The sequence below is a fragment of the Pseudopipra pipra genome, chromosome 17 (genome assembly GCF_036250125.1).
Source record: "Pseudopipra pipra isolate bDixPip1 chromosome 17, bDixPip1.hap1, whole genome shotgun sequence".
Taxonomy (NCBI): domain Eukaryota; kingdom Metazoa; phylum Chordata; class Aves; order Passeriformes; family Pipridae; genus Pseudopipra; species Pseudopipra pipra.
This window is the reverse complement of record NC_087565.1, coordinates 2,365,483-2,392,059: the sequence shown is the minus strand read 5'-3', so window position 1 is coordinate 2,392,059 and position 26,577 is coordinate 2,365,483. Positions and strand designations below refer to the sequence as shown.

General features: G+C 38.7%; 1 protein-coding gene across 8 annotated transcripts in view; it reads left to right on the top strand.

Annotated features, from left to right (window-relative positions):
- The window catches only part of ZMYND8 (zinc finger MYND-type containing 8), a 48,673-nt gene that overhangs the window by 4,281 nt on the left and 17,815 nt on the right, over positions 1 to 26,577 (top strand). For 5 of the 8 annotated variants that reach the window (XM_064673674.1, XM_064673676.1, XM_064673681.1 and 2 more), the window contains exons 2-9: positions 6,532 to 6,602; positions 16,060 to 16,208; positions 20,602 to 20,820; positions 21,885 to 21,998; positions 23,697 to 23,789; positions 24,426 to 24,513; positions 25,161 to 25,216; positions 25,713 to 25,790. In XM_064673674.1, the coding sequence (XP_064529744.1) occupies positions 6,532 to 6,602; positions 16,060 to 16,208; positions 20,602 to 20,820; positions 21,885 to 21,998; positions 23,697 to 23,789; positions 24,426 to 24,513; positions 25,161 to 25,216; positions 25,713 to 25,790 (868 nt within the window). Of the gene's footprint in view, positions 1 to 1,197; positions 1,619 to 6,531; positions 6,603 to 16,059; positions 16,209 to 20,601; positions 20,821 to 21,884; positions 21,999 to 23,696; positions 23,790 to 24,425; positions 24,514 to 25,160; positions 25,217 to 25,712; positions 25,791 to 26,577 lie in introns of those variants that run through there. The other 3 variants (XM_064673679.1, XM_064673680.1, XM_064673678.1) reach the window with 2 other exon arrangements.

Genomic DNA, 26,577 nt, shown 5'->3' with positions numbered 1-26,577 from the left:
AGCATGAAATAAAAGGAACTTCATGCTCAAAATTCATAAGTAGGTAGATTACATTACAAATTTAGCCCTTTGGATCAGTGTCCATAAACTTCAATTGGCTCATCTTCCTGAGCCGTCTTCCATTTTGCGATATCACTTTTGCTTGAGTTTTTGTTTTGTTGTTGTTTTGTGGGGTGTTTTTATTTCTTTTTTTTTTTTTCTTTTTGCTTTGTTTTCAAGTGTATTGTACTGGATCACTTTTCAGCTACTGGCAGTGTGGATCCAGTAGCTGAAAAGTGATAGGTCATGGTCAGTTTTCCATAGTAATGGTACCACTCCAGCATAATTGGTTAAAGGGTTATAAATCTGAGTAAAAGCTCTCCTCTTCTCTGTATGGGATTCAGGGTATTAATTTGGATTTCCTAAATATCTTGAAATTTGAACATAACCTTTGCTCATGCAGAATGTAGTAGACGGCAATTTTCAAATTTTGTTGTTTGTGGATCCCCCCAGTATTTTTCCCATGGGCACATGAATCCCATTAGAGTGAATTTAAGCCTGTTAGACCAGGTTTGATTTACTTAGTTATTGTCTGCAAACCCCTTAGTGGGAGTACACTGGCTTGGAGGGGTCTGTAGACTGGAAACCATCATAGTAGGCCATCAAGCTTGGCCCTTTAAATTGTATGCAGAAAGTATTTTAAATATAGTTATTAATAAAAAACGCCTTGTATTCGTGGGTTAAAGTCTAATTTAGCAACAGCTTCATAGGAACTGAGTTTCATTTATTTGATAGTTGTCTGTCATGTTAACCCTTTACTGCCCGTTGCCATAGCATCTGTGTTTCACACTGTGAGATTAAAACCATGCTCTAACAGGATGTTAGCACTCTTAATTTAGCCAGCATAACCCTTTACTTTCAAACATGATTGTTCTCAAATTATATTTTTAGCGTCTGAAATCTTGTAGCTATTTGGTTGCCTTGCTTGGGCCTCAGCTGTTTGGTTTATAGTCTTAAAGATGACTGTGTGACACCAAGGATCTCCCTCCCTCCCTCCCTCCCCCGATTTTTCTCTTTTGTGCAGCTATTTTGAATGGACACTGAATTAGAGTAAGGTTTTAAAAAGAACCTGTATGTTCTTTAAATGAGAAATAGATTTATCTGCTTGTTATCAGAGGTAAATAGCTTAAACATTGCTGTGCACAGATAGGTGAACAAGCCTTTTGCCTATGTTAATTGCTTAATACAAAATGTTATTTGCTTACAAATAACAAATGGAGCGTTTTGCAGGGAATTCTACAGAAGGAAATGTAAAACACGAGGTGCTCAAACTGGAGAGTGAAGCTAAAAATCGAGTGATTTCCTTAGTAACCTGTGACTTCACAAATCTCCCTCTCCTGTGCCTTTTTTTAGTTAAACGCTCGGATGTCAGGTGTCCTTTTGTCGTTCTTTACCATTTCTGATATTTAGATGCTCGCTTTGAATATTGCCCTGCTGTGTAAACAGGAGCTACTGGTATTGAACAAAGTGCTCCCATTTTAGCTCCAGTCCAGGAGTGAGGCAGTGCAGTGCTGGCAGACGCCATTTTAAGAACCCTGCATAAATAGCATAGCTACCGATGAGTAAGAGACTGTTATAGGTGAGTGCTTATACAAAGCTGCTATTTATTCAGCAATGGCATGCTAATATATATTCTTTTTTTTTCTCTCAAATTTTTATTGAATGCAAGTTTTTTTTTTTTTGAAATCATTAGTTAGAATTGCTGCTCACAGATGTGATGTAGGAGAGGCAGGAATTATCTTAAGGATGAAATTCAGTTTTAGTGCTTATGGTATTAAATCAGTTTTTTTTTTTTGTTTTGTTTTGTTTTCTGTTCATTAAAAGGAAATTAATTCCATAAATACATAGTTCTTGATTTGAAATTAATGTGTTATTCCCTGATGTAGATCTGGATTGTGTATATGGGCATTAGCTGTTTCGAGTGGTTTTCCATATCTGTCAGTTTTTCTTGGTTAAATGTCAAGGTGCAGTAGTTCATCTGCAACTTTTAATTGCTCTTTGTAGTTAATATAGGTTAGAGCAGCTTTAAATAGTCTTGCATATGGACATTTTTTCAGGTAAGTACTACTGTTAGTAAAGGAATGATTTTCCTAAACAGAGAAGTCAGTATTTTGTTTAGTGGTGTGAAATTTGAAAAACTGAATTTTATATAAAAAACCTCCACCCTCTCTTCAGTTTAGTAGAGAACATATTTAAAAGTTAGGCAGCTAAGTTATTTTTCCATTTTTATGTAAGTATCAGTAAGTCTTGTATGTTTGTAATCCTTATTTTTTTTTTCTTTCTGTGCCCAACTCTCCCCAGAGGAATAACCTCCACCCCTTCTACCCTCATTCAGGCATGTTAAACTAATTTGTATGGAACAAATTAGTTTAACATTGTAGGAAACAATTTTGTTGTTGTTGTTGTAAGTTTTGTCAATATGAGTAGGGAAGTTTTAAATGATTAATTGGTGTTCTGTTCAATTGACAGGAAAACTGGCAAAGCTTAAATTTCAGTTGTGTTCTTAAAACATGTTCCTCTGTGTTCATTCATCTTAATTAGAAATTAAGAGTAGCTTTCAGAATGACTCAAGGAATTTATTGTATTCATCTGGGTACTTAATGGAGTGTATTCCAGTATCATTTCTGGTCTGCAGCCTCAGACCATCACATTCATACTTGCATGACAGTAATGCATGCTGGCTGAAGTAACTGCTCTGAGCCCTGCAAAAATGAATTCTCAAAATAAAACTCTCCAGAAGAGTCTACTTGATCACACAGTTACTGTTTCCATAGAGCCATATGTTTGTTCATAATTATTTTGCTGCTGGTCTTAATTTTCCTTTTATTTTGTTGTGGGTAATAGTAAGGTACCTCTGATTAAGGACCTGTTTTTCTGGAATTATTTAATTGGAAATCTTTTGCTAATGAAACATCTGCATTGGAAAGTTTGTGCTTTGTAAGGTGCAAAGGTGAAAAGATCTGTCAGGTTTAGAAAAGTTACTGTGAACTTTATAATGTATTTACAAACTTAAGTTTCAAAGATGACCACTACAGTCATCACTGCCACCATTCAAACAATGTCATGTTGTGCAAGTCGTTACACATTACAGCAAATAAAACAATGGGAGAGGCTTTTGAAGAGCTGTGAATGGGAAGTATCTTTTACAGCTATGTCTAACACACTTATTTCACTGTTCCTCCCCAACTTTTTGATTATTTTTTTTTCAGAACAATCTCTGTGATTTTCTTGTATTTGTGCCCTTAAAAGATTAATTATAGCAGAGAATATGGAGATGCATCTGTTGCTCTGAGGCTCAGTTTTCGTGGTGCGGGAGGTAATTGCTGGATTTGGTGTGAGTTGTGGGTGATGCACAGGGTGCACACGAGTGTGTAGGGAACGTGCTCCTCCATTGCTAAGGAAAATGGGGACCCTTGGTGTCAAGTGGTGAATGCTTCAAGTGTTGATTTGTACTTCAGATCTTTGGGAAGGCCGTCTTGAGGCACCTTTGTGATGTTTGCATCCCTGACCATGGCAGGGGAGTTGGAGCCTGGTGATCTTTAAGGTCCCTTCCAACCCAAACCATTCTGTCTTTCTATGATTCATTGTATCAGGGATGTGGTTAAGATACTTTGTTCATCTTGAAACTGTGTATGAGGAATAATTTTCTTGCCTCTATATATCTATTGCAAGAACACTCAAAATGGTGATGGCTCAGGTTCCTAGATTAGGCTCGTTATATGGGGAGAGACAGAGCTGAAAACCCCTCCTGTGCTGTAACTAATACGTGGGAGTCCTGCCCTGTAACCCCTGAAGGGCTGGGTTTGGGCCCAGGGCACAGAACATCCTCAGTCAGGCTGTAAGTTCCCCTGGTACTTTGAGCAGGGAAGCAGGAACAGTTCCTGCTCTGGTGTTGCTGTGTTGATCCATCACTCCCATTTCTCATCCAGGATTCATGCACAACTCTGTGTATTTTAATACTGACTTGGAGCAACTACTGCATCTTTGTTGTTGTATCATGTTCCCCTGAGGTTGTGATTTGAACAAAATGCGCTTGATGGATTTGGATGAGGCTGGAATAATATGATTGCTTTAATGTAGCTTAAATGTCAGCTGCTGCTAAAAGGATGTTGCCCTTTTCTTCCATCCTCATGTGTGGTACTCTCCCATTTCCCACATGTCCAGCTGCACAGTGAGCTACATCACAGAACTGATTCAGTTAAAATAGATGGGATTTCTGGGACATGAAGTTAAGGGTTGGGCAAACCATTCCTTTTAGTAGTAGCCAGTGTAAAATGATCATAAGTCTTCAACCTGAGTCTTGTAAAGACTTGTATGTCCTAGTCTGGGTCTGAAACTGGATCTGTATTTTAGAAGCAGGTAATGTGCACTGCCAAATTACTTCACTCTTGACAGAATTCCTGTGTATGATTACATGTTTGCCTGTATGCATTACTGATCAGATATACATGATGTTTTAAAAATAGGGAGTTTGTTACAGTTTGGTGATATCGAAATAGGATTTTATAAAGAGGGAGGGGAAGAAAAAAAAACAATGCAGCGTTGGGAGAGAACAATGAACCCATCCCGTGAGCCCATCCCTTCCCATTGCTTAGGAGAGGACTGGGCAGAGGCAAGTGGTGCATGAAATGTTTTGGTGTCTGTAGCCCACTGCCAGCTCTTCTTTGCTGGAGGCCCCTGGGAAAGGGTGTAACAAATGTGCAGGATAATTGATCTGCCCATGCATAGTAAATGGGTGAGCATTGTAGTACATCAGCTATGTTATGCATTTAATCTGCCCATGCAAAATAAATCTGGGAAGCATTGTGCTACAGTCAACTGTGCTACACATTTACCCTCATTCTGGTCATATGGGTGCCTGTCCTTGCTCCTGAGTGATCAGAGTAGTCCATGAGATGGGAGGTGGATGCTGGTAGAATAGAACTTCCCTTCAGCGTTTTGTGACTTTGTAAATTATTTCCCTATACAAATGACAAGTAGAGAGTAATGATTTCTGGAATTCATGGATCTTCTGAGCTTTGGGATTTTCATACATTGAACTTGGTTAATTTGTATTTAAAATTTTTGCTGACATAACTGTGTCATTTTAGAAGTGTGAAAGGAATTGCAACCCAACCCCCCCCGTAGCTAATAGTTAATTAGAAGTAGTTTTGTCAAATACCAGATTAAAAAGTCCTTCTGCTATCAAGTTTTACTTTGTTTAGGAATATCTTTTAACTTATACCCCTAACAAAACTCCTGCTAATATAAACTGTTTGTCAGACTGAAGAGTTTCTCTGATATAAATATAACCAAGAACTCACTGTTGTTTCTGAGCTCTGATGAGCTGATCCAGGCACACTTATACACAGTGGCTAAAGCCGAGGCCTCTGGCTGTCCTCTTGGCCTGTGTCCCTGGAGCTGGGATGGCTGAATGGAACCTCAGTCCACTCCATAGCAGCAGAAATGGATAACCTGCCATATCAGTGCAAAAAGGGCAGCAACTTCCATGGGCAGGCTGAGCAGTAAATTGTCACTGCAGAGGAGAGGATCTGCATCCCCCATGGCTGTTGTGCTCTGGTGGACACTGTGATACCTGCTTGAGGCAGCAGAACCTCGTTTGTGTATCATTTTGAATTTGGGTTTTGCTTCAACATGGTATGTTTTCTTTTACCTCACATCTGCAATAGTCAGATCTCCAAAACTGGTGTGTAAATCAATCTTCATTCTAATTCACTTTTCCTCTCCCTTCCACTTTCTTTCCCCAGAGTGACTTAACTAGTCAAATTCGGTGAGTTGCCTTTTTATATGGCACCACTATAAAAATAGAACATCAGAATGTGAGATGTAGTTTGTAATAATTCAATCCTGCCTGGAGCAAATAAACACTGACTGTGTTAAGGTTGAGTGGTAACAACTCTGTACTGTTTACTCTTTGTTATGGTTAATAATTAGTGGAATTGTATTGCAAATAAATTATAAATATTCAGTTTTCTGTTATGTAGTCTAGTTTCAAAATCCTTAAAATTATTTATGAAATAGTGTTTAAAATTGCACTTTAGCTTCTAATTTTGCAAGTTGTTCTGTGTTGCTAAGTCTGTTACTTCAGCTAATCTGTTCATAAGTGCTGATGAACATTTAAATGTTGTCAGGCATCTGTCCACATAGTTTATCCTAGGTTAGGAGCTCCAAGGAACAGAATTCCTGTTTTTCTGTCACACACATGCAATTTATACATACAGTGCCATAATCTTCACTACGTGTTACAAGACTGTCATTAGTATGAAAATGTTCCTTTTGTGATTGGTACCTTGCAGTTATATACGTGTATTTGGATTGTTTCTCGACATGTTTTGATCAATGTATGCTTTGGCAAACATCAGGCTTTTCATTTCACCAGAAATTTTAATATAGTTGTGTTTGACAGTGTTATGTTGACCTTCATGGATGGAAGTTAGACATGAGAACAATACAGTCTCTGAGTATTCTAATTCACCTTTTTGAATCCTGCAGCTTGGCTGAAGAGGAAATAAAGGCAGAGCAGGAGGTGGTGGAGGGGATGGACATCTCCACTCGATCCAAAGGTGAGTAAGAGGAGTATTTCATCTTGGTTCTACAACACAACTGTTTGTAAACCAGGATACTGAGACTGTGTCATCTGCCATGAAGCTGCTCTTGAGTGAAGGCTGAAGATTCATTGTATTTTTTACAATGACTGTTGTATGTTAGAAAGTGTTTCAATTTTTGCTTGATTTTCATTATACATCAAACCTACACACACACACACACACATATCTCAGTGTTAATTCAGATTTATGAATAACTAAGGTTAAACTATGAAAAACCATCAACCTCTTGTATTATCTCACTTATCATGGCTTCCTTTAAAGTACTTTTAGATTCTCTATGGATAAATAATCACAGTAGCATTTCTGTTTGCACAGAAACTGGTCCCCTGAGCAGTATGTATTTCATGGGCATTCATGTATCCATTCCTGACATGAATTAAACTTGGTGGAATTGCAGGTGTCTGACAATTTCTGTCCTGGTTTCTGGTGCTTTTCCTATGAATGAGTTACTACAGGCAAATGAAGTTTTATCTCTCAGTATAAAGAAAGCTAAATTTGTAACCATCTCTATTAGTGTAAATATTCCCACTGTCATTTGGAAGGGGGAGATGGAAAAGTCCTTCAGTCGGAACACTCACATGGAATTGTTTACTCCGGTTCACTGTAATTCACTGTCCATCTCCTTCTGTAGTTGCAGCTGAGTTTACTTGGAAACCATTTCTGTAAAACAGCAGCAATAGCTACTACCATCCTTTTAAAATTCTGGCACTTAACCCGCTTACTCTTCACATTTCTAAAACAGGGGTCATAAGTCGAGTTAACTCCAAATATGCAGAGGGAATTGTCTTGAAAGTGTGGCACAGATCATCTGCATTCCTTTGTTTTTTTTAATGGGGTAGCCTGGGTAGATATCGTGGTTATAAAATTGAATTCAGGTCTTATTTGCCCTAACAGACAGTAAATTTTCTGTTTTCAGTTCTCATGGTACAGTTATATGAGATGGTAGGTATGATCCGGCACCTCAAAAGATTCAGTTCCTCCTTTTGTCCCTTTGTCTTGTCCTTTTCTCCCTTCTGTCCTTCTGGTCTTGCATGTTAGCCTCTATCACTGGACTGCTTTTGGTGTTTACTTCTCTCTGTATTTCAGTTTTCTAAGCCAGCAGAAAGTAAATGTTTTTGTTGCTTTAATGGTTGCTGCTGAGTGGGGTAAGCTCCCAGCTCTGCACTCCCACCGCTCACTTCCTCTGGGATACCTATCACATCCCAGCCACCTGGACTCTCTAACCAACTTAAAAACTGAAGCGTTTTTCTGCTGTTGTAGTGACCAGTTTGTTTGTGAAAGAGTTTGATAATACAGAATTTGGTATAAGAGGCAATGGGGGTTATTAGATGCATTTGGCTGCCTATGAAATCTCACCTTCATTTCTCTTTAGAAAGACTTTGGCCCACAAAGTTCTGAACTAGTGGGATAGTGGCAGCAGTGTCTCCACTCGTAGCAATTATCTTGTGCAGAGTTTTGCTTTGTGTGTTTTAGAAAGGATGTAGATGAGGAAGTTGACTCTATAGACAAACCTGAAGGGCAGCACACAGCTCTTTGTGCTTTGTTTGGGTTTTTTGTTGGTGTGAGAAGCCTGTGCAGGAGATCAATCCATGTTATTGTGTAACTTCACACTTGGCCTAGAGAAGCGGATGTGCTGCAAGTCTGTAACCTGACTTGCCCTGCTGCAGTTTGTGCAGCTCATGTGAGGCTGTGTCTAAAGAAAGCTGTAGGAAAATACATTTAATTGCTTTAAAACCAATTAGCCTGATGCAGACCTCCTCATGAACATTCTTGTTTTGGTACAAGCAGTTTAATTGCTATAAATCAATTCCAGTTGAGTTTAAGCTAAACTAAACCATGCATTGTTTAATCTGTGACACGGGTGTTAACACAGCCTTTGAATTGGTCTAAGTAACGTGGTGGTTTCAAAGCAGCCTAAGGTGGTCAGACTGCTCAGTGCAGCAGTTTTGTCCACTTCCTTCCATACCTAAGCTGGCAGGAAACTAACTGAACCATAAAACATGAACAGTTTTCTACTAACTTAGTGTGCTGAAACAGCTTGGTAGACTGCCAGAACTGGTTAGAGAGAGGGCAGGAATACACCAGTCGGGTGCAGGAAGTGCAGAGCTTTGTTAGCAAGCACTTAAATGGGGTTAGGCTGTCATGAAACCAGAGCTTAAAGCTTACACTTATTACTTTATAATGTGACACACAAGAGTGAGTGTGTAGCTGGGGTCAGGGCTGTGCAGCCCTGTGTTTATCTTCAGCTGCATTTCTCTTCTCCTCAGGCTTCTGTTGCACAATCAGCTGTATCAAGCAGCTGATTTGGCAGAAAACTGATCATTTTTTGTAGTACCAGTTTTGCCTGAATCATGAACTCATTAACCCTACTAATACACGAAAGTGCCTGTCTGCAAAAAGTGATGGGGACAGATGAGGGGGGAAAGGGAAGAGGAATAGAGTTACTGTAGCAGTTATAATTTAGGTCTGCTTATAAGCTGTGCATGTGCAGCTTTGCTAAAGACAAGGTTTTAAAATGCGCTGCTCTCTGGATGAGAACAGGAAGGTGTAAGGAACCTGAGAACTGGAAATGGGAAACGACAGCTTAAAGAGGATGCAGAGAGTCCAGAAACATAAAATGGAGTCAACAGAGGATTGCTGTTTAATAAAGGAGAAAGGTTGTGGATGAGATTATTATTATATTTTGTCCTCTGCGTATTATACATTAACATCTTGCTATATTTCTGTTCCAGCACTATGGACTACTTTTTAACCTTGTTTATTAAATATTTCAAGATGGGGCTTGCAAGGTTTCTGGATAAATGCCTAAGCATTTCCAGGTTGTGGTTCCAGAGCAGCATAACAAACTTAATTGTTTGGTGCAGTTCTGTCTTCACTTGTACCTGTTCTCTTTGGACAGAATGAACTCTCCACTGAGCTTTGACTTCCATGTAGGTTTTCATGCATTTCAGCCTAGTAGTGGAACCATTCCCTGTTTAGTGCCCAGTCAAAAGGAGCTTTTAAACCCTCTTCTTCCCATCATCAGTCACACATCTCTGCCATTGCCTTTACATCTATACTGGCTCTTAGCCAGTTCTCTTCTGGAGAACTTGGGTTCTACACCCAGGACTTGGGTGCAGAGGTAGTTTTCTACCTACTTGTCTCCCTGAACCAGATTACTGGGGAGTTGAACAGATGATGGACATGGCTGGGAGTTAGATGGTCTTAGCCTGGCATAAAATCATATACTGCTTAATGGTGAGGATTCTGACTCCTACAGCTTTTGCACTGCAGCAGGTTTATGTTGAAGGCTTTGGTCCCAGGGGCTCCTCTCAGTGGTAAACTGTTCAGCCATCATGAATATGAATACAAAATGACTAGTTAAGTGGACTCCCAGAATGCATTGTACATTTTGCAACAGTTTCATCACAGCACATCGTGTAGCAGCTTTCTTTGCAGAGATACCAAGTATTTAATCACACAGAGATGGAGATTCTTAACTGCAACCTGAACCCAAATCTGAGACTCCTCCAGTGAACAGGCACCAGCCCCGGGCCTTTGTCTCTAGTGCAGAGCCCCTTGTTATCAGGAGTCAGCACCAGGTCCTTGGAGTGCCTTGGGGCAGCAATTCCCCCAGAGCCAGGCTCCAGCTCATCCACACCTCACAGCTCCTTACCTTGCAAGTTGTTGGAAGGTGTTTCTTTTTCATCTTCCAGAGCCCTACAGTGAAGAAACAAGCAGCAGTGTCTCTTCATACTTGTGTAAAACTGTAAGGTAGTAGGAGTTCAGCAGAATTTACACAACCATGGCTGACCTCTGGTTATTTATGACATTAAGCAACTGGATTGGGTTAATTACATCGGTTGGTGTTTCTGGAATGTAAACAGGGCTCTGGTGGTTGATTGCAGTTGCATCATGTTTCAGAATTCTGGCAGAAGATTGAAATGGCTCAGAGTTGAGTGTAAGTTCTGACAGATTTATCCATGATTTTGTTAAGGTGTTTTGAAGATAATTAACCTTGCTATAGTATTACAGGTAACGGATTTGAAAAATTGTAAATCTGTTAAGAATCATTCAGGATAATAAATTTAACCGTGGGACTTCACAATTCAGGAATTCATATCAATTATTAATTGAAACCTGCTCTGTCAAATTGAACTGGAGTTAGTATTGGTATGTTTTCTTGCAGATTTCTTAATTGTTTACTCTTCGTACCATTTTCAATTATAGACATTCAGAGATTTTGAGGAGAAGTGACAATCTAGGTGGAAGTCACTTTTCTGGTTTTGTTCTTGTTCCTTCTGAAGGCATAGATACACATTTCTATGGGGTAATGGCAGCTTAAGAAGTCTTCAGTCACCTTTGTTTTCTCCTACCTTCTCTCACTGCCTTTTTTTTTAAGCTAACCCAGCTGTTTCTTACAGCCATCAAATGAATTCTTCATGTTCAGTAAATTTTCGTTCTTTTGTTCCGTTTCATCAAATTTAACCCCTTGATTTGGTTCACCAAATGTTGGCAGAACTCTTGGTGTCATAATAAAAGGCATAATGTGGCACTGGGAATTAATGTTAACAGAAGTAGCCTTGGGCTGGCTCTGTTTTAAGTGACACTTCTGTTGAGTGTTTGACTTACGTGGAACAGTTGACTGTGTTTCTAGTTGGAAACATTATTCAGAATTTTGCATGTTTGACCCACTTGCACTGAGATATCAAAAACCTACTTGCAGAAAATTCATTGGTGTAACTGTGTCTCAGTTTACTGATATCTCCTGGGAGACTAAAATAATGCTTTTGCTGAAAAAATACATTCCTGTTTCTGGCTCCTGGAAAACCAGAATGACTGCTGATCTTACCATCTTTGTCACTAATCATATTGAAAAGCTTTTTAAAATTTTTTTTGTTATTGTTTAAACAAATGTGTTTCTGAGTTTACCTCTTGTCACTGTCTGAAAATTGCCAGAACAGAGAAGTTCTGCTCTACAAGCAGTAAAGAGCTCGTTTTTCATAGAATTAGTGTCTAAAAGAGGAGAAAGTTAAGTACAGAATTTGAATAACTAATACTCTTCATGAAAGTATAGGAAACCTAATGCAGTTAAGACAGTTTTTTGATTGTCTGTATTTTATTTTGAAATGCAAAAACTTCCTTCCCATCCACGAGGTATACCCTGTCTCAAAGAAGGGTAATTCTTTTGCTGACAGTAAAAGCTTTTATCCTGCAATTTCCACACTTTTGGGGAAGGCTTTTGTTTTGATTGTCTAACTTTTTGTGAGGCTGAATTTTAAAATCGTGGTGTATTGTAATTCTGATTTACTCAGGCTTTTCTTATTTGGCTTGCTATCCACTGTGTTGAGGATACAACACTAAGGCAATATATTGTGATCCAAGTCAGACCTGCCACGCTGGCATCCTCCTTCCTGTCAGCCACATTTCCATCCTTTTCCTTTATTCTGGCAACTATCAGCTTTGGGACTTGTTGCTGTGCTCATCCAGCTGAAAACAATTTTTAAGTGTTGTTTTTTTCTTTTTGAGTCTGTATCAGTTTTCCAAACCATCTTGCTTCCTGGGTGAACAAACAACAGAGAACTGATTTGTTCCCTTTTTCTATCTGTAGGAGGGTTCTGAGAAGCTTTAACTTAGATTTCAGCTCTCATTAAGGCCTTACTGGTAGGGAAACTAATGCAAATATAACAGATGCCTAGAAATACATATGTAGATGTGATTTCATTATGGTTTTAGTCTGGAATTACTTTGATTGCATTTAGCTTAAGTTTTTAAGCTAAAAAACAACAAAAAGTGTACGGAAAGAAGGGAATAAGAGACATCAGTGTCAGTTACTCTTTGGTACTGGGGATGTTTGTGCTGTGTTCTGACAGTAAGGCATGTTGATGTTGCTTGTTTTCAAGAAGAATTACATTTGAGGATCACAGGAAAAGCAAGGAAAACAACATCCTGCTTTTAGACATTTTCTGAGTTGGCACCTGCTTCCATTGAGAAAAACGAGACTTCTCAGTGAGTTGTCAGGAATGGCTGCTGTGCAGTGTTTACAGTGCAGCACTTGGCAATGTTTAGAGCATAAAAGGATCTGGTCGTGGTCTGTGCTCCATATGCTGCAGCCAGATAAGATCCCTGATATAAATAATATACTTTTGTTTGGTTTTTTTTAGTTTTTTCTAAGCTGAAATGTATTACACCATTGTCGTGGTTATCTGCTCAAAAACTGCGCTTCTAAAGTAGTCATAAAGTGTGAAATAAAGTTGCTTTAGGGTTTAAGTATGCTTTAGTCTGTCTCCTGGGAGCATTAGTTACTAATCCTTTAGTCACATGATGGCATACTAAAACAAAGATTTTTAACTTTCAGGTGAAGCTCAGGTGAGCTTGTTGTTCCCCAATGGATGGTTTGCAAGAGCACTCATAGAGCTTAGTGTCAACCTCGGTAACATCACACACCAATTAATACTAACCTTGTGATGTAAAACTAGGTACCTTTTAATGAGAGTTTAAAAATTTATTTCAGGTGTCTATTTCTTCACTTAAGCTGGAAGCAGAATTTTAAAATGGTACTAAGAAAGCAAAATCACACAAGAAATCAAGAAATAAGACAATGTTGCTTGGCGAACTTAATTTTTTAGTAAATTTGGCAAATTAATTTGGGAAATGAATTTGTTGGTACAATTGGTTTATCGATGGAATGTGCAGAAACTTGAATCCAGCTCTGAAGTAACTGAGTCACCAAGTTGCTGCAGAGTTTAAATTAGAATAAAAGAGACCAGTCCTCTGAGATTAGTTTCACTTTGTTCAGGTAACACTACACCCGGGAAATGATTCAGGTTAAAAAGTAACTTTTCTCCTGACAGGTTGTTTTAACAGGGAGCAGTTTCTTGATGTGGTTCACAGCTCAGCCACACAGCTGGAAGAGCCAGGCAGGGAGAAGCAGCAGCTTGTGCTGAATGGGGCACTCCTGTTGAAAGAAATTCACACAAAATGCAACTTTAGCATTTTTTTATCTGGATTAGAATTGGAAGATAAAGCTCAAGCAATTTAAGTAGGTGCTACCATTCTTTTGTTACTTAAACTGAATTAAAAGATTGTTCATGTTATTAGGTCCCTCACAGATTGGTAGATTGGCAACACGCTGTGATAGTTAAAGAAACTGGTCTATTCCAGTAGCACAGCTAAATCTGGAAGAAGATGCCTGTGCACTGCTGTTCTCCTGTCTAGTCCTTAATTTTTCCAGTTACATTTTACCTTCTCAGCTGAGGTGTAGTTCGGATTTGACTGTGACTGAATTGTAATTCAGTTCTGGTTTAGCTAATACCAGTTTAACCCTTTTCCTGACCCTGAATCAGTTAATTTAGGAAAATACAGCATTTAAAAGTGAAAAGCATTACATCATGGGGGGCAGGAACTTTACAGCTGATTTTCTTTTTCATACTTAAAGCTGAGTCACAATGTGCAGAGTCACAGTCAGCTTCTTTGTAATCCCCACAATCTGAGGCTGAGGAGCTGAAAGGAAACTGTTGTGCTTCACTGGTGGCAGTTTTGTGCCTGGAAGTAAGAAATGGAAGCCAAAGGGCAGAAAACTATGCTATCCTTTTACCCCCCTGGTTTAAGCTGTCCCTGCATAGGTACAGTCTGGGAATAAAAGCTAAGTCTCTTGAGGGAGTTACAGTGATGGCTTTATTTGCTGGTGAGAAACTCTGGCTCAGACATCCTTGCAAGTCCTTTGGGGATGTTGTTTGGTGTAGAGAGAGACAATTCTCACATCTCCCTGCACTGAGAAAACAAGAGTAAGGCATGATCAGCACTTCACAGTGAGAGAAGTTTTCTTATGACTGTGTTTAGTAACGTGTGGAAAGACTCTGTTGGGAACTGCAATTTGTAATAAAGAAACAAAGACTTAATGTGGTGACAGGAAGATGAGAAAAGATATGGTGTGATGCTGGTTTTGCAGATCACTGAGTGCAAACAGTTCCCATGCTGAATAAGCTCTGTTCTACTTTCATGAAAAAAAAAATAGAACTCAGAGCTTTTTTTGGTTTTAGGTTTGATCACTTTGGTTTAGTTGTGGGCTTTGGTTTAGCTGACACTGATGCTGCAGTGTTTCTTCCAGCATAGCTGGGTTGGCGAAGCTCCCTTGGGATATGTGAAGCATATCCCAGCCCAAGGAGTTCTTCTGCCACCTTCTGTGCATAATCAGCTAAACTGACAAACCCACTGAGTCTCCTGTCAGCAGAGTTGTACTGTGTTAGAATTTTTACTGTCATAATTGCTCAAGGAGAGGAGGAAGCAGACACTCTACTTTTCACACATACAGGTGACATACCTTATCTGGCAGTTCCCTGTAATGTCAAATCAATCCAAATTTTGGGCTAAATGCAGGTTTGCTTGAATCAAAACACATCCAGTAACAGTCATGGCCTCAGACACATTGTATTGATTGAATCCAGCCTGGGGTGTCAGGAGATAACTGGTCCTAAATGCTGCCTACAAGTATGAAAGGGGAGGGGTGTGTGGGAAGGAAAACAAGTCACCTCCTAGTGTCAGAACTCAAAACATGAAAACTTTTTGTTTGTTTATTTAAACCAGTTTAACTATGTTTTGCCAAAGATTTGTAACTTATGTCAACATAAAAGTTTCCCTGAGAGCTGGCATGACCTTTCTGCTGGGCAGCACTGCTGAAGTAGCTGTGTCTATAGAACTAGTGGCAGACACTTTTCCTAAAATTGTTGAAATGACCTGTGTTGTTAGGCTGGTGCAGCTGTTCTAGATTCATGAAACTCAGGATGGGCAAATGCTACTATGTTTGTTCTCCCTCTTTCAGTTATATAATCTTCAATCTATATTTTTATATATTTTTCATATTTACTCATGGTTTCCTTTAACGTTATCTTGACACAAGTTGCCAAGCTTTTGGTCAGTTAGAAGTCACCAGGTAGCTCCATATTTTCCATAAAATTGTGCAGAAAGGGGCCAAAACCACAGTTTTGAGGTTTTTTGTTTTCCTGTGCAGTTCTGTGTTTTGGGGATGGTTCAGTTATTTCCCTGTGATATTGATGACTTCTGATCCTTATGGTTTTAACTAAAGTTCTGTTTGTTGCATGCATTAAAAGCTTAGGGAAAAACTAAACATGTCAAACCAACTCTGATGAACTTTCACTTCTGTTTTGTCAAGATCATGTCACTGTTCTATGATTGTCCTTTACAGCTCCTTACACCCCTGTTTCTTTTGAAAAATATCAGTAAGTTCTTTATGATTGAGCTGATTCATTAGAAATCATTTAAATTTTGTTCTGAGAGAATAAAGTTGCAAATGTTCTTACTTTAAAAAGATGAATTTAAAATCTTTGCACGGTGTGGATGACAAACCATAACCTTGTTGGAGTGTTTTTCATCACTCTACACTCTTCAGCTATGTTGTTTGTATCTGTTCTAGATCCTGGCTCTGCTGAACGCACAGCACAAAAAAGGAAATTTCCCAGCCCTCCACATTCCTCTAATGGCCACTCACCACAAGATGCATCAACAAGTCCTATAAAAAAGAAAAAGAAACCTGGTCTATTGAACAGTAATAATAAAGAGCAGGTAAGAGAAGTCATGTTTTTTTGGTGGTAGAATATGAAACAGTAAAGGATGTAGAGACAGAGGAGCTCACTCCTCTTCACGAAGCTCCATTCTTGTACTCTTAAGAAGTGGTTATTAATTTTTGACTGCACTGGGGGTAGGAATTGTCATTATGATTTGGGTTTGAATGCTCTTTTGTTATTGTTGAGAAAGACCACCCGTGTCCTGCTTATTGATTTCACAAAGCTAATAAGATGTATAATCAATAAATGTAATTTTGAACAGAATTATTATGAAGAAATGTAAAAACAATTAAAAAACCAACAACAACTGTTATTAATTAAAACCATTAAAAGGAAATGCTCAGTGGTGTGATATCTAAGATGAGAAAGATCTCATAATGTCAGTGGAAGTTCCTCATCTGCTTTCAGTCCCGTCCTACTGTGAATTATTAACAAAAGTCAGCTCCATCCTTGGTGCTCTGCAGATTCCCTCCCCTTCCTTAAAACTTCTGGGCAACGTACACTCCTGCCAATGGGAGTTGAATCAATGGGTCACACTGACTCTTCAGCCTTCATGCTTGAAGCCTCATCTTTAGTGACTTGTGAATACTGAATTGATGGCATTTGTTGTAGTTCTTGGAAGAACTCGACTCTGGAAGACTTTGGCAATTTCTGATCCATTGTATGATGCATGTGCAAGAATTATATGTATTGAATAGCAAATGCTGTAAAGCACCTGCATGATCTTAGAGGAGAATACATGAAAGCAGTCTTCAGCCTTACTGAAATTATTTCATGTCTAATGTAATAATGACATACCTGTGTATTTTTCAAAGTTCTTTTGTGTGTCACTGTTTTTTGTTTTGCCAGGATCATATGAACACGGGATTAAGTTGTGAGCATTTAAAGCACTTTTTCCTGGCATAACAACATCCACATTAGATATTACCCTGGTACAATTGCACTGGTGAAGAAAGAAAATGAAATTCCTAATCACTGCAGTTGTCCTGCAACAATGCCTGTGAATAAATCAGGCCTTAAAAACCATTGTCAACCGTATTTTATTTCAGGATAACTGGGAGGTGTGACAGTAGCATGTGGAGATGTGCTTGCAGTAGGGTACTGGGGTCAGTTTGGCTTTTGCTGAGCTTCACTTCAGGCTGGATTTACTCCTCTACATCCTGGAAGTTTTCTGGGGAGATGTTGCCCCACTGAAGTCTGGGCTTCTAACTGTGCAGTGTAGAGATAATTTTACAAACAGTGGAATTGAATCCTAGGGTATTAATTTCCACTTTTTCTTCCTGCATTTAGAAATACATGTGAAAACACAGTTGCAGTTGTTGAACGTGATACATTCCCCTCGGTAAATCCTTTTCTGTTTTCCAGGTATCTCAGACCTGCAATGTACAGGATAGAATAAATAATGAAGAAAACCAATCAGACTTGCTTATTTTGCTGTGTTTATTACAAGTTAGCAAGAAAATATAATCTGTTGAGTTTTGTTCAGCTTTCACAAGTTGTTTTTAATATTGTCTTGCATGTCAAATTCGAAGTGGGCCTGTTGTGTTTAAAGTAGGTGCAAATTCTGCTCTGTGTGGTAGCAGGAGTTGTTAGAGATCTTTTTACTGCTGAGCAGATGTGAGTGAAGCATACAGGTACTAGTTTTGCTCCCAGGTTAAGTTTCAAGTATAATGTAGCTGATAGCTGTGGTTCTGATTGGCTGATAAATCTGTTTTGAGGTACCACAACATCCCTGGAAACCTCCAACTTAATATTCTGCATTACAAAGTGCTTTTTAATATTGGAATATTCCAAGATACTGTTACAGTTGCATGAAGCTTTGTATTTTGTTGTGGATGCAGTAGCAGATCTTCAGAATGGTGCCAACAGGCATTTAAAGTGCCGAAATACAGGCAAAGAATTATGGAATTGTAGAATGTAGCTAAGACAGGTTAAAAATCAGAGACTTATGACACTTTGTTGATCAGTTACAATGTAATAGAAGTTGTCAGCTTGTTTTACTCCTAGCTTCAGTATTCATTTAAACTGAATATAAATAGTGATCTTTTTCTCCCCAGAACAGCACTACGATACTGTTGGTTTTTTCTTCAGTTTTCTGTGTCATTCTACAGGTCTTAATAACTTTAATAAAGACTTTAAAACAAGCTGCCACCTATTTGAGCTTGAACTTTGCCAACTGTTAAAAATTTAACTCTTAAAACATTACTCTGATTACGACAAGTGAAAAGGTCCTTTGATGCAGTTGAATCATTCATTTTCAGTCCTTTATTTTTGTTCTTTGGGTCTCTTTTGAGTCTCTGAACCTTTTTTTTGTTTTGTTTCTTAAACTTGGCTTAGGCAAAATAAGGAGATAGATGTCTAAATGGTATAAGCATCCTTGAACAGAAAACTAATTCTTCTCATGCTTCAGCCAAAATGGACTTCTCTTCAGTTTGGATGTTCTGAGCCGATTTCTGTGGGATAGTTTCACAGGTTTTATGTTTTTCTTAAAGCTGAATCTTTGAATCTTGCAAAATGTGCACATACTACTTATATCTACTTCCAAGTCAGAATATGTATTAAATTCTTCTGGTGATTTCCTTTGTCTGCAGTGGAGGAAATGCCCCATAGCTGCATCTCCATGTGTACAAGATTAAGATTTTGGTCTCACAGCTGTGGTACATAAAGCTGCAAACAGAACATGTTTCTGCACTGGAAATCACAACTTTCCCTTCCTCACTCCATGTTTCCTGATGCCTTTGTATCTGAATGATTGTGGTAGCAATACTCTGAAATGGAGTTAAACTCTTATGCTGTCCCACTTATTCCTCAAGGTCTCATAGAACCTTCCTTCTGAAAGTCTTGTCATATTATAGAATTAAATATATATATATAGAAAGTACAGAAGTATCATTTTGCCCATTTCTGTGGTGGGAACAAAGTGTCTTTTGAGGCTTTATCATCTGTAGAATAGAAAATGAAAACCACCAAAACTGAAAGAAATTCATGTGAAATTTTAGATGCCAGAATGTTTATGGGTAACATCCTTTCTTTGCCTAAAATATTATACAGTGTTAGATAATTGCAGATGATACCTCTTCTGGGTATTTTTTGAGATATAACACTTCTACCTTAAAGGTCCTTTATTCATGCAAATAATTAGATCTCATCCTTTCTAACTTCAGATATTTAGAAATATTATGGTTCAAAGTAGAATGTGGGTTGTGTTTGGTGACATTATTTATGCCCCATGTGACTGATTTTGTACAGCATACCCTAAAGGTGGAGAATCACACAGGCATGTGACAGCTCTGGGATCTCAGAACTTCCAGATGTGTAAATGTAGGACCCATGCAAAATGACCTGAGAACCAAACAAAATGGTTTTGCAGACTACAAGCATTTGGATGCTTGAGTGATGTCGTGAGCAAGCGATTTGACATCAGACAAACTGCCTAAAATCTCAAGATTGTTTCCCCTGTGCCCTCCTCAGCAAACCACCCCTGTAATTAATACCAAACAGAGAACTGAAGTTCCCTTGTCATTAATAAATAGAATGTAGTTTCCCAATACATGTTAGCAGCTCTTCAAAGCTGATATAACAAACTTGAGGTATCTGTGGACCCACTTAAGCCCTCCCAGGCTCTTCACTTCTTGTGCTTTGGCATCAACTGTGTTGTCTTTGAGCTGTCGGGCTCAAGTGGAAGAGCAGTTCATGCAGGTTACAAATTTAACACTATTTTCTAGGGCAGGCAAACCAATGGAGATTGTGAGTCTCAAATTTTCATATGCATTTAGATGATGAATGAAATCTCTCCCAGTGTTCCTGCTCCTGTAGCGGAGGTGGCTGCTCAGGATGTGAATTTGCTCCTTTGTCATCCTTCTCTACAGTTTGCCTTATTAATCAGAATTGGCACTGGCTTGCTTCATGGTGCAAAGCTGTGAACTGCTGCAACCTAGCCCAGATTTGCATGGTGTTCTACTCCTTGTTTCAGGACTAACTTCTTCAGTTGTCCCAGGTTTAGCCACCGCTAAATATCTCAGTATTTAGCTTGCACAGCCCCATGGAATTCTGAGTTCAGAAGAGCTAATGGCTTCTGTAGCAATACTTCTCTCTTGAAGCTTAAAGTGTCTGCTCTCTCTTGTTGGATTGCATGTCTTGCACTCGATGCCCTCACTTGCCACAAAAAATTTGTTTCTGGTCTTGAGTGCAAACTGTCATTCGACATCTGAATAAGAAGTAAACTTCTTTATGAATGATTTTGTGCAATGACTAAGATACTGTGCTTGCATACATGTTAATCAAACTCTGTTAATTGCTGTTTGCTTATATATGTGATGACTATGACGATTTGAAAAAAAAAATGCAAATTTGTTTTGAAACCAAACCTGTTTTTCTTGCCTACATTTCAGTCAGAACTAAGACATGGTCCGTTTTACTATATGAAGCAGCCACTCACCACAGACCCTGTTGATGTTGTACCGCAGGATGGACGGAATGATTTCTATTGCTGGGTTTGTCATCGGGAAGGCCAAGTCCTCTGCTGCGAGCTCTGCCCTCGGGTTTATCATGCTAAGTGTCTGAAACTGACAGCCGAGCCAGAGGGGGATTGGTTTTGCCCCGAATGTGAGGTTAGTTGGATGCAAGGATGAGTTTCTTGCTTGTTTTGGAGAGATTTAAGCGGCTTTTTCTGTGTTCGGAAACGTTGCTTGTTTAGTCCCGTATTGCCTCTTGGTAAAGGGACCAGAAAAATTTGTACAGGAGAGGAGCCATCCGTGGCTCTGCTTCACCACCTGTTCTCCCTGTGTGCCTGGGTTGTGTTTGCCTTCTTGCCACGAGTCTTCAACTTCCTTTGTGTTTCCAGCTCTAGAAAAGCACCATTTCAAAGAGTGATCTCTTCATCAGGCACCACTAATTCTGAAAACATTCTACAGTTTTCCACTAGTTTAACTTGTGCTTCTCCTAGTGGGCTGATCAGCTTTTCAACAGTGCAGAAAAAAATGCCTTGATTAGATAGCAGGTTTGTGTCACCACTCAACCTTACAGCCTCATCAATTAATTTTAAAATGTAGCTTTTAATCAAACAAATTTCTTATAAGACTTGACAAAATTTGTGGAAGGCAGCAGGATGAACTTTGTCCCTCTAACCCTCCCCAAATTTCAAGAAAGGCATAGGATGGCCTATATAAAAAAATACCCATAAACAAGTGGGTATTCTACTACATTTTTTTTTTCTGCAGGGCTGAGGAGGAATTCAATCATTCCTCTCCAAAGATTTCTGGGGAGAGGATACTTAGCATCCAAGTATCTATAATGAAAGCAAATTTGTTCATTGCATGTTTGTTTTTTTTTGATCACTTATTATATTAGAGCCCAAGTGACCTTCTCACTTGTTCACATTGCTGTGAACCCACATGGTATTTGGGAATTTTATGTATTCACCCATTCACTTTGGTTGATCTTGAAGATGATAGATAATTTTCTGGTCTTTTCCTTTTTTTTTTTTAATGAACATACCAAGAACAAAAACCAAGTAAAATAAGCATTTGAAGTACTTATACTGCATCATGAGAAAGGATTTTTTTTGGTATTAAACACCTATTATATTCCATTTGAATACTAGAATGTTTCAGTGGAGAAGGATTTACCTAGAAATATTTGCTGACAAAAATTTTTTTTTAATCTGAATCTGTAGAAAATCACAGTGGCAGAATGCATAGAAACACAGAGTAAAGCAATGACAATGCTCACCATCGAACAGCTATCATATCTACTGAAGTTTGCACTACAGAAAATGAAACAGCCAGGGGTAAGGAAATTTTCGTTGTTTTTTCTTTAAATATTTGGGTCATATGTTTGTTGTAATCCTGGGGTTTGCTTTCTTTAGTGGATGATGAACCTAGTTTAGTTTATCAGATTGTGTGTGACAGCTTCTGTGGTACCTGCCACCTGCCCTGCATGGGCAGATTAGCTTGGCTTCTAGAGACTGTTTTGGAGTGCATTTAAAATGTAGTTTTTGGTGTAACTTCTGGATGTATTTTCAGTAGGTGTAGTGAAAATACAGTGTGGTTTTCCAGTGGAACGTGGTTTCTCTCTCTGAAAGTGGACAGTGATGTCTCAGAGATACAAGAGGAATGAGGAAACACAGTCCTCTTACCAATACAATTGTATGGACAGGAGCCCTAGGCCCAGACACTTATATTAGTGATTATACCTGTTGAAAACATAGCTTCTATTTGCTAGTAGAAATGGTTCTTGCCACAAAAGTTAGTTGTATCATATACTTCTAAAATGCTGAAGAAATTTTAGTGCCTGTGCCATTAACTTTCATGCAACATGAGGCTGCTGTCCTCTGAATCATGGAGGTAGAACTGGATTTCCTCCAGCTTGTACCTATCTCCATGCATCTGTCTCAGACTCCTGAAAATCAAGTTTCCAAGCCTCCAAGTTTCAGCTATTCCAGTCACTCATTCTTGCTTCTAAGTTTTAACAATTCTTGTCACTTGTTCTTTGCCAAGCAGGCTGTGCCTGGTCCTCACATGTATGAAGATAACAGTTGATCAAAATGTGATGTGATGAGTTATCTTAACTCCTGTTGCTCCCCTGTATGTAAGGTAGAGGAGCAGAGAGGGTGTCTCTGTGCCTGCAGGGTTGTAACTATAGAGTATGTTGGGAAAACTGTATGTGCAGAATCCTGGGCTCTCTGCAGCTCTTACTCTCTGTGTCAAGTATTTAAGCAGAACAATAGTGACAATTTCTTACTCTGGTTACTGACAGATTTTGGCTCTTCAAATCCTGTCACTCTGGAGTGGTAAATACTATCAGATGGAGTCCTTAGAAGCTTTAAGTGCAGCTTTTCAGTAGCAAAGTGTCAGTTGTTTGTTTATATTGAATTCACAAAGTGTTTGGGAAATGTGGTTAGAAAGCTAATGTCTAATGAATGCTTTTGGGATGTTTTGCCCTTCAGGCATTTTACTAGTAACCTGTTGTGTTGGTATCAAGTCCTTTAATTGGTTTGGTCCAAGAATTGCCGTCCCTCCACATTGGCAGATATAGTGTGGAGTCCCTCTGAAAAAAGTTTGATTGTGTTTGCATTACCAAGCCCTCATTGTTTTGAAAGTTGTGATTCTAATGAGAGTCAGGAAAAAAGTATTTGTGAGTTGTGAATTGCAAATTTAGTGTCTTTATTCTTCTAAAAATGCTCTGCTGAACCTCATCTAATACTCCACACAAAAAACCCCGACTGCAAATCATAACAGTACCTTTTATGAAACCTCAAATTTTTGCAATTCATTGTATCCAGCATATGAAAAATCAGTCAAATGAGACCTTTTAGTTCCTGTTGTTCTGCTAATAATTTACTTCCTCACAACATTTTATAATTACCTTTGAAGGATTTTCTCTGATAACACAGTTGGAAGCAGTGTTAGAAAACGAGTGAGTATTGTGTCATTGCTGTAACTGTTTCCTATTAGTAAGCAGTGTGGTTTATTATTTCCCCTAACAGACAGAGCCATTTCAAAAGCCAGTTTCACTGGATCAACACCCAGATTATGCAGAATATATCTTTCATCCAATGGACCTTTGTACATTAGAGAAGGTTTGTATGAAGCTAACAGAGGAAGGTTCCTTGACTTTGATCTTTACTATCTGTAACATTTCTGAAGTGTTCAATGGCAGGGGAGAGAAGCTGCTTGAAATAATTTTGATGGGGTTTTTTTGTTAATATAAAAATCAATTCAGTTGCAGCTAAATCATATGCCAACTCAATAAGTTCACTGTTTTGTCTGAACTGGTAGCAAATGCTCAGGAAAAACAGTATGAAAAAGACAAGCTTACACTGGTGACTTCCTCCAGTTAAATTCATCTAATTCCAGGAATCATCTCCAGGAGAGACTCCTTTAACCAGGGTTTGCATTTGATCATCGTGTTTGTAAGCTATTTATGGATCACTGGTTCATTAATCTGGGAACATTTGGTGTATATCCAGGGGTCATTCCAGACACATTTTACTGATCATTCAGCAAATACTGTGATCTCCACTGCACTGAGGTGTAGAAGAAAAAAGAAACAGTCTAGAGGTGAATAATGGAACTTGCATTGTCCAACCTGGTTTGAACAGTTCCAGGAGTCAGTTTTATTAGTTGTCTAACTGATAGGAAACAGCGTTGAGGAAGAAACTGTCACTTTTTACTCATTTCTGTTTCCTGATACATTCTTAATTTCTTCTTTACAGAATGTTAAAAAGAAAATGTACGGTTGCACTGAAGCATTTTTGGCTGATGCCAAATGGATTTTGCACAACTGCATTATTTACAATGGGGGTAAGTATTGATGTGTACTTATGTCCTCAAATATGAAACTTTTAAATAGTTAAAGTTGTGGAGCCATTTGTAGACTTCTAGTTGGTAAGTGCTGAAAGTATCTTTGTTAATGAACAGAATGCCTAAACATAACAGATTTTTTTTTTTAAAACAATTGACATACATAAAACTGTAGGGCCAAATATAGCCTGTGCTGTTACTTGCTCATTCCACCTTAGGAAAAAAAAAAGCACATAAGTTAAAATCAGAGATGGTTTGGGTCCATAGAATCATTGAATGGTTTGGGTAGGAACAGACCTTAAAGATCACTGGGTTCCAACTCCCAAGCTGCTGTAGCATTTTGCATTGTGCAGCACTTAATTAAGACCTAACTGAGAAGATCATACAGCACATCCCTCACTGAAAGAGTACCTTGTTGGGGGGAAGGCTTCCAAAAGGAGCATTTAAAGATTATTACAATGTTATGTTGAGAAGAAAAGTGCTCCTGTCCTGCTTTTGCAAGCGTGTAGTTTGTACATAGGTTTTTACATCATTTTTAGATGTTCTTTTTCGGTTTTATCACTAACCTTTAAATCTGAAAAATGTTGATTTTATCATAATGCTAGCATAACAATTTTCTTGGTTAAAGCATTTTATTGTTTCCTCAGGAAATCACAAATTGACACAGACAGCAAAAGTCATCATCAAAATCTGTGAGCATGAGGTGAGTGCCTCAATTAACTGTTCTGTGTTTTTAAAGTGTTCAATCTCATGTATTCTTGAGTGAAATAATATATGTTTTCTTATGTGTGTGTTGCAGAACCATAATTTTTTAGGCTTTCTTATCCATGGCCCAGAGAATGGTGTCTGACAAGGGCATTGCTAATGTGTCTTCCATTAGGATATTCACTATTTATAATTAAAAATTCTGGGAAGGGGAGGGAGGGAAGAGAAGACAGTGGATATATGAATTCTGCAGAAAGACAGGATTTGAGATGCTTCAGCAGTGCCCCGCACAGGGGCAGGGTCAGTGCCCTGGTCCTGCTGGCCACAATGCTGCTGATACAAGCCAGGTGCCATTGGCCTCCTTGTCCACCTGGGAAATGGGGATTTATACCCACAAATTTGTGGAAAAATGGTGCTAGCAAACTAGACAGGCTAACATAATAGTACTTGGGACTGTCTTTAATCTCTCCAGTAACTTTGCTTTTTGTTTTCAGATGAATGAAATCGAAGTTTGTCCGGAATGTTATTTAGCTGCTTGCCAAAAACGAGAAAATTGGTTTTGTGAGCCTTGTGTAAGTTGAGGATTATGGTAGTCTGGCTACTATAATGAACCAGTAGTTCTCATTTCACTGTTGCTGTTATCCCCTCTTTGTTTTAAACCTGTGGTGGTTACTGAGTTGAGGGAAGCTGCTGTAGTTCACCAAATAGCTTGTGCTTGTGCAGCGTGTTCGTTGTGGAGTCAGACTGTCTCAAGATGTTTTCACAAAAGGATTGGTTCCATCAGAAATAGCTGTAAAGGGTGTCAGCATCCAGTTCAGTACTCAAGTTATCTGTCCTCAAATATAAGATAATTGCTTCTGTGTCATTTGTGCTTGCCCGTAGTGCCAGAACTCCGGGAGGGTTTCTGAAGTGTGAGTGTCTCTTTCTGTAGGTGTGTGAGAATTTAGACTCGATTTTTCTTCTGTGACCTCTTTTCTGTTTAACAGAAGTGTATAATCCATCAAGTTCTTTCTTGGACTATCCTGGTTTCAGCTGGAATAGAGTTCATTTTCTTCTTAGTAGCTGGCACAGTGCTGTGTTTTGGATTTAGTATGAGAATAACGTTGATAACACACTGATGTTTTGGTTGTTGCTAAGTAGTGCTTACCTGAAGTCAAGGACTCTTCAATGTCTCATGCTCTGCCAGGACACAGACTTACATGGAAATTAAGAGCATTTCAAAGATTGGCCCTAGCCTAACTTACACATTTGGAGGGGACTAATCAAAAATAAATGTATAAAGAAGTGCAATTGCATTGAGTTTAGTTGAGACATGTAAGGTTTTATGTTTTGGTTTTTTTTTTTTAAATATAATTTTAT